Source organism: Sciurus carolinensis, chromosome 7, assembly GCF_902686445.1.
Source record: "Sciurus carolinensis chromosome 7, mSciCar1.2, whole genome shotgun sequence".
Taxonomy (NCBI): Eukaryota; Metazoa; Chordata; class Mammalia; order Rodentia; family Sciuridae; genus Sciurus; species Sciurus carolinensis.
In genome coordinates this window covers 126,720,441-126,728,845 of record NC_062219.1, presented here as the reverse complement: position 1 = coordinate 126,728,845, position 8,405 = coordinate 126,720,441, and the positions used below count along the sequence as shown (strand labels likewise).

Here is an 8,405-nt window from a genome sequence, read left to right as displayed (position 1 = left end):
CTGCTTTAACTGACACCGATACTGTTGTTTCTGGTGCACTTTAAATGTTGTCTACCTTTTCAAATGTTTTTAGGTGGGCGAACTTAGGAGATTTTCCTCTGCTCCTTTCTCTTCCTCTGTTGTCTCTACTCCATCCCCCATCCTGTTTCAATTTGGAGTTAGAAACCTTTGTGCTTATCTTCTATTCTGGTAATCAATCATCAAGTCTCTCCATCTCAGACTTTCTAATATTGAGACTTGGAAACTTGAGAAGTGTCGCCCACCTCTCAATTCTGCTTTTCCATCACTGCCTCCGTTCTGTGTTGTGAGGAGTTCTGGAATCACTGCCTAGCTCATTTCCTCCATCTTCATTCCTAAGAACATTAACTTCTTTTAATGATAAATAATTTGAATACCATTTGGATCTAGATTCATATTGAAAAAAGATATTTATATTGCTGTCCTTCAAATGTAGCCCTTAGCCTGATGAAGTGGGAAAGAAATTTCTGATAATTCAAGACAATGTATTTGCTTCCTGGTAAACAAATCATTGTTCCAAGTAATGTTTAGAATACAGGTTTGTGATTGGTGATTATATTATCCCCTGGTGGGTAAAAGACTGCTGTGTCACACTGAAAACATTCCTGAGAAATGGGCCTAGCAAGCACAATTCCTCCAAGGGCATTAATTGACACTTTGGGACTTACGATCCCAGTGGCCCCAGTTGAGGAAAACATGTCACATTCCTCATTTGTTTGTATGGCCCCTATTGCTCTAAGGTAAGATTGCCTTATCCCCTGGTACTCTGAAGGCTCTAACGAGTTTCTTCTTCTGGACACAAACAAATATGTTAAGTAGACTCAGGTCTCTCTTCTGTAGCAACGATAATCACAGTTGCTTTAAGATTCTGCTTTACTAAATTGGTATGGTATTGAATTGAAGATGTAGGTAGTCCTTTATGCTGTTGATTTCAAGGACAATAATACTAGTGTCCTGGTCTTCCACACTTGATGAGGGATAGATAGGGAAGACAACATATAGGGAATGTGGACAGACACAGGAAAGACGGAATTAACAGAAATTGCTCAAGGATCACTTAAGTCCTAGGTAAGAGTATGAAAGAGTAATTCTCATCAGAATCAACAGATGTTGGCTAGTGATAAAGGGATGGGGAAAAGCAACCACTATTCCCTCTACAGTGCTGATTCCCATACATAGAATTTATCCTCAGCTCACAAAACTGACTTTTGATAAGGTTTTTATTTCCTACTCTCTATTAAGAAGAAAATGAAATTATGAAATTTGTGCCTTTTCACTACTTGAAGCTGCTAATTATTATTATTATTATTATTATTATTGGCCCTTGCTTCATGTCCCTCTCTTTCACATGCTATAAAGTTATCTTATAGCTCCCACGTAGTTCTAGTTAATCCATTAGGTCATGAAGGCAACTGTAGGAAAAAGAAGAAAATTACAACTCCATCACAGGAATTTTAAGGTTTGGGATCATATTTCTCACGATCTCTCATTCTAAGGAAAAAATTTTCTTATATCTCTTAAAAAATTTTTATCATCCTTCAACTGACAATGACCTCCAAGTGAAGGAATCTTCATAATTTACTCTTGGGTTATTGATGTTTTTAATTCATCTATAGGTTTTAAGAAAAGTCAGTTTAAAAATGGCATAACTGGTTTTCCTGGATGGTTACTGATTTGTTGAAAGGATTAAGATAACAACTGTTTAGTGATTGTTTACCTTATCAATATCACTAAGAATTATGAGTTCTGAACTAGTCTTGTAGTTTGGGGAACAAATAGTTCCTGATTTTCCTGTTTATAGTCAATCCATTAACTGCTCCTGACATCTTTTATAAGACTTGCATTGAAAAAGTATGAACTAAGAGACCCTCCAAACCAGGAAATCACAAGTGACTTTATTGTTATTTCTTTCTTTTCCTACCATAATTTATTGGGAAATGTGAGAGAAAAAAAAATCGCCCAGGGGAGGAGAACTGAAGGATGTGACAAAATTATAGAAGGGGAAGGATTAAGGGTGAAAAAAAGGATATTTAAATTCTGGGTTAGTATGAATTATCACAGTAACTATATAACAAAAGCCAGTACTAAACTTTTTGATAAAAAATTGAAAACAGACAAATGAAAAAGTTTCGCTTATGATTCATAATTTTGTGGAACGTAGTTTATTTTTAACAAATGCATAAGATTCACTAGGTGCAGTATATCGAATGACAAAATCTATTTACCAGTTTCATAAAATGTTAACAATTCTCTAAATGAAATTGTGTAGGAGTTAAAGTTTATACTGACAATTTAAATACTGTGTAAGTTTTTGTCCTAGAGAAAAAGGCATTCATGTAGAAAACTTCCTCAGGCCCAGTGGTTCATATGTCTCTGCTTTGAGATGCACAAACTCCCAACCCCATTACCACTGGGTTCCTCTCCATTGTCCTGCTCCTCATACCTTTCTTTCCTTCTAGGTTCTCTCACTGATTTTTGATCTTCCTAAAATTTTCTCTTTTTAAATTTGTTAGAGTTGCACATTCTTCAGAAATCATTCTAACGCTCTTTTTTATGACTGGGGGAGGTACCAGGGATTGAACCCGAGGCACTTAACCACTGAGTCACATCCCCAGCTCCTCCTTTTTATATTTATATTTAGGGACAGGGTCTTGCTGCATTGCTTAAGGCCTCACTAAGTTGCTGAGGCTGGCTTTGAACTTGCGATCCTCCTGCCTTAGCCTCTTGACACTAGAATTGCAAGGCATAAGCTATCATGCTCAGTTATTCTAACACTCTCCACTCCAGATTTCTAACTTTTGTAAACCCTTAACACTAATAAGTTGATGTGGCTGTGACTATGTGCCATTTTGCTGCTACCTCAATTAAAAAATATATTTTCATTTAGTGCTTTGAGTGCAAGTAATCAAATGAGAAGTAAGGCTCTTCTCAAAGTTCTATAAGCATATCTAATTGAATCTAAATATATTTTACACTGTATAAACATACTGAAGTTACCATCAAATGTGATATTTTTCATCATGTGTTGTCATCCATATATACAATTACCTGAATAGGAATTGGGTGGTATAACCAGATAAAAGTAAACTAAAAATGCTGAAAACTGAGGTCACTTATTAATAAAGATGATTTTTACCTTGTAAATTGTCTTCCCTCACAAGATGAGGCATTCTAATCTTCAATTACCATTATTCAGATATCTCTGTAAAATAAATAGTCAATAGTTTAAAGCTTTTTATTATAATAAGGCAAAAAATTGAGTGTTATTTCTTTAAAAAACTTTTTATATAGTAATATTTCAAGCTGACACAAACAATGCAAAAGCTACATTTTTCTTTTAACCAGACTGCATTTTTATATGAACATTTTATTTTTTCATTTTAGTTTTCTATTCTGTTGTTCATCTCTGTATCCATTTATCTGCCTATCAATCTAGGATATATAATCTCCCCTGGAGTACTTGGAAGATGTGGTATATACTACTGAATAATTCAGTGATTATTATTTAAGAAAAAGGGCAGTGTTTTACATAACTCCTATACAGGTATCAGATTCAGTGAATTTAATTAGGGGACAATGTTATCTAATCAGTAATGCATATTCAGATTTGTTCAATTGCCTCAATAATATTGTTAATACCTATTTTTTCCAGTCCATGATCACCTATTGAGATATTCTGCCTTATTTGTATTTTTTAATCTGGACCAGTTCCTCAACATTCTCATTGCCTTCAATTCAATTTAAAAACTACAGACTAGCTGTTTAGTATCAGTTTGAGTTTGTGTTATGTGTCTTCATTATTAGAATTCAGGTGTGTATTTTTGGTAGGAATATGTCCAAAGTTACACTGCATCCCATTCAGAGAATAAAATCAGCAGCCACATATTGTCAGTTTGTCTTAACACTGGTGATATTGACAGGTGTCATGTGGTTTATGGTGAAGTCCACCATGTTCTTCACCTGTAACATTGACTATTTTTTACACTGTAGTTAGCTAGTCTTTTGTGAGGAAGTATTGTAGACCTTCTAATTTTAAACACCTTCTTCAAGTATACTTCTGGTTCTTGAACCATGTCCTTATGATGTGTGTGTGTGTATGTGTGTGTGTGTGTGCGTGTGTTTATGTGATTGTTTTCAGGAAACAGAAAACAAATGATGATGGAAAAATTCAATGGTACCTCCCAAGATTACTTCATTCTGTTGGGTTTTTCTAATTGGCCTCACCTGGAAATAGCTCTTTTTGTGATTATCTTGATATTCTACCTGATGACACTGACAGGCAACACGTTCATCATCATCTTGTCTTACCTGGATTCCCATCTCCACACTCCCATGTACTTCTTCCTCTCAAACCTCTCTTTCCTGGATCTTTGCTACACGACTAGTTCCATCCCACAACTGCTGGTGAACCTCTGGGGCCCAGAGAAGACCATATCTTATGCAGGTTGCATGGTTCAACTTTACTTTGTCCTTGCATTAGGAGCCACAGAGTGTATTCTGTTGGTGGTGATGTCCTATGACCGTTATGTGGCTGTGTGTAAACCCTTGCATTACACTGTCCTCATGCACCCTCGACTGTGCCACTTGCTTGCTGTGGCTTCTTGGGCATGTGGATTTACCAACTCAGCAGTTCATTCCCTCTTTACCTTCTGGGTACCCCTGTGTGGAAATCGACAAGTGGATCATTTCTTCTGTGAAGTACCTGCACTCCTGCAATTATCTTGTTTTGATACTCATGCTAATGAACTGACCCTCATGGTCACCAGCTCCATTTTTGTTCTTTTACCTCTTATCCTCATTTTCATTTCCTATGGTGCCATTGCACGAGCGGTGCTGAGGATGCAGTCAACTACTGGACTTCAGAAAGTCTTTGGGACATGTGGAGCCCATCTTACGGTGGTTTCTCTTTTTTTCATTCCAGTCATGTGCATTTATCTCCAACCATCAACAGAAAATTCTCAAGACCGAGGCAAGTTCATTGCCCTCTTTTATACTGTTGTCACACCGAGCCTCAATCCACTCATCTATACCCTCAGAAATAAAGATGTGAGAGGGGCAGTTAAGAGATTAATGGGGTGAGAATAACCTGTATAATTGTGGCATTCTCAGTGTAATGGTGCATCTGTTCACCAATGGCTCATCCATCCATCCATTCATTCCCCACCCTTTTCCTCACTCAGCACTTTTTGAACACTTACTCTTACCAGGCCACAGAGTTCTTCCTAACATACATGAATAAAACACAATCTCCTAAATAGCATTCAATTGTGGAGAACCCAATCATGTAAATTCAAGTTCAAATATCAACAGTGATTTTTTTCCATATTGCAATCCAAATGAATTTAGTCTTTTTAATTGAAAATGATTCTGAAATTTCTTGTAGGAATTGATGGAAGAGCAGTTCATAATTGTAATGCAAAGTCAATGTGCTCTATTGAAAGTAACTCTACAATGTATTTTTTAATTCCTTTTTAGGCAAAATACTTTGGTCTTCAGTCTTTAGTTTACTTGTAGGCATAGTGAAGCACCTTAAATATTTCTCTCCATTACTATTCTTTGTTGCATATTGCTGTGGTTTGAATATGATTTCAGTGTGTCCCTATAGGTTCATGTGCTGGAAACTTGGTTTTCAGCTCAGCACTGTGGAGTGGTGATGGTTCCTGTAAGAAGTGGCACCTACAGGAAGTATATGAGATTATCGTGGTTTCTGCACATGGAAGGGTTTTACTGTAATTCTTATGGAACTCCAATTGCCCATTCCTATGAAAGTTGTCAGAAAAAAAGGACGCCTGGCTCCAAATTTCTGTGCCTTCCTGTCCTGTCACATTTTCTCTCCCATTCTCATGTGCTGGGCTATGGCAACACCACCTATCTTTAAACCCTCACCAAAAAATAGAAGTAGTAAATATAAGAAGGAAATTGGGTCCAGATTCTTTCATATCCCTTTATTAATAATAAGGAAATAAGTTTTACAAGTTGTAACAAGATAAATCCGAAGTAAGGTAGCCAAATGAATCATCTAACACTTCTCTTTTTTTTTGCAAGAAGTGAGACTTGAGTGATACAATTTGGAAACTCTGATATATAGCTGATCAAGTAATGGTCATCATAGGCTAGGTAAAGTTAGGCAAAAGAAATTCTTGGTGCACCTGCATAATCTAAGGTGTTATAGAGAATATGTGAGACAGATGGAGAACTGGACTTTGAAATTTACTTGAAGCCAATGGATGGTTCAAAGAATTGCTGGAAAACATTGAAACATTTTTAAGATAAAAGCCATTGCATGGAAAGTTTAATTTATTTTTTAAATCTTGGTCTAATTTGAGTATTTGTGTCTAAGAAGAACACTATGAAACTAATCTTTATATTTTCCAAATAAAGAAATGTATTTTAATAACAGAAAGTTTTATAATCTATTATTATCAACCATATCCATTTAAGATTAATGACCTATAAATATAAACTGTTTCAGTTTCAGTCATATTAACTGGAGTAGAATAATAAGTAAATGACAATTTGATATAAATAACAGGTTGGCAATACTTGAATTTTATCTGAAAGTTAAATACGAGCTCTAGTTTTGGGGGACTTTTATGATTCATCTACTATCGAAAATGTTTTCCATAATTATCATTCTAATTTATGTTCTCAACAATTGTTGCATTGTTCCCTTTTCTTCACATACTCACTGACACTATCTTTTGTCTTTTTCATGATAGACATAATAACAGGGTGAAGTGTGAGAAGTGAGGTGACACCTACCATGGTAGGGAAATAGGGGCCACAGGAACAAACCTGGAGCCAGGCCTGCTTGTGCTGTCTGGAGGTGAGGTCCAACACAAGAGGCTGACTATGGGGCCACAGAAGATGCCTGGTCCTGGGTTTCACGGAGAGGGGCCTAGTGCTGAGTCTGCAGCAAAGTCGTTGCTGACGTCACTCTCCATGTCCTGTGTCAGGGAATCTTTCTGTGATATGAGGCAGAGGTACGGAGGAAAGGTGAGGCAGATGCTGGGAAACTGTCTCTCCTACTATTTTCTAAAGTGTCTTTTCTTTATGTGCTAGTCCAGGCACTAAGATTTCTCTGTATTCTTTAGCTCTGTTCAAATTGATCTACATTGCACTGGGTTTGGGGCAGGAACAGCTATGGAAAGCTCTTTTTTCAAGTTTCATACATCATTCCATCTAATTTTTCAACTTTTTAACATAATGTCCTCCATTCTCCCTTTCTGCTTAAAAATTGTATGCATTTTTCACACATACACATTTTTTTTCCTTTTGGATACTTTAATTATAACATATGAAACTAAATCCTGGACACCTTTGCATACTTAGTTTAATTTATCACCTGTAATGTAGATTATATTCCAAAAGTTTCCTTAGAGATTAACACCAATATTATTGTTTCTGTTGTTTTGTTTGTTTCAAACTAGTTACAAGAATCTTCTGAATATTTACCGCTGGTGAGGGTAATTGCTATCAGTTTTCTTACTTTGAAAATGAGAAAATTGAAGAGAACAGGATAGGTAGCATGATTGAGCTTAAATCACTTTTCAATGATGAAATCAGGGTGTTACAATGGATTTTTAGTTTTCTTGGTGATCGTTTCTTATGATCAATAATACCCAAAGCATATTAGAAGCTCTGACATCCCCCCTTTGCCAACACTAAATGTTAAGTCAAAGTTTATGGATTGGCACTGGGACAGTACACATGAATTTGTGCCACAGGACCTTTACTTAAGAAGCAAGAGTATGCTTAAAAATGCATACAATTTTTAAGCAGAAAAGGGAGAATGGAGGACATTATGTTAAAAAGTTGAAAAATTAGATGGAATGATGTATGAAACTTGAAAAAAGAGCTTTCCATAGTTGTAGTCCTGGATAAGAATGGAGCCTCACAGTGTACAAGCAGTAATACCTTTACTCTCTATATTTCTTCTCCCATCTACGGATGTCTCCAAATATTTTTCCACTTCACTTAATGCATAGTCCTGTGCATTACATTCCATATGCTCAATTATGTCTTTTTGTAACTCTGCAGGACAGGACTATTGCCACAAATGTGTCATCCACATAATTATAGAAAAAATCATTTTCTTCTACATGACCTTGTATTCATGATTTCTAACTCTGTTTTACAAACATGCAGTTGGAAAGGGAACTGATCTTTGTATCTTTGTATCATCTACAGTCCAGTTGTGCCAGGGCAGTGGGGTAGATTGTAGGCATGCCACAGCAAATGTCCACAGACAGCCTAGGAGACATGATTATTGGAGAAGCTTAGAAGACATGAGTTAGTGGTCCAGGAATAGTCCAATGCTGACATGTTGACAGATAGTACCTCCATTCCCTATGGTGCTTTGCCAAGTACTGCCTCCTCTCCTTCAC

The 8,405-nt window shown here is 36.4% G+C and overlaps 1 protein-coding gene across 1 annotated transcript; it reads left to right on the top strand.

The window, feature by feature from the left end:
- Positions 1-4,173: 4,173 nt before the first annotated feature.
- On the top strand, positions 4,174-5,097 carry LOC124989381 (olfactory receptor 2J3). The gene has a single exon (XM_047559254.1). It carries the CDS (start codon positions 4,174-4,176, stop codon positions 5,095-5,097), a length of 924 nt encoding a protein of 307 aa, XP_047415210.1.
- Positions 5,098-8,405: the final 3,308 nt, after the last annotated feature.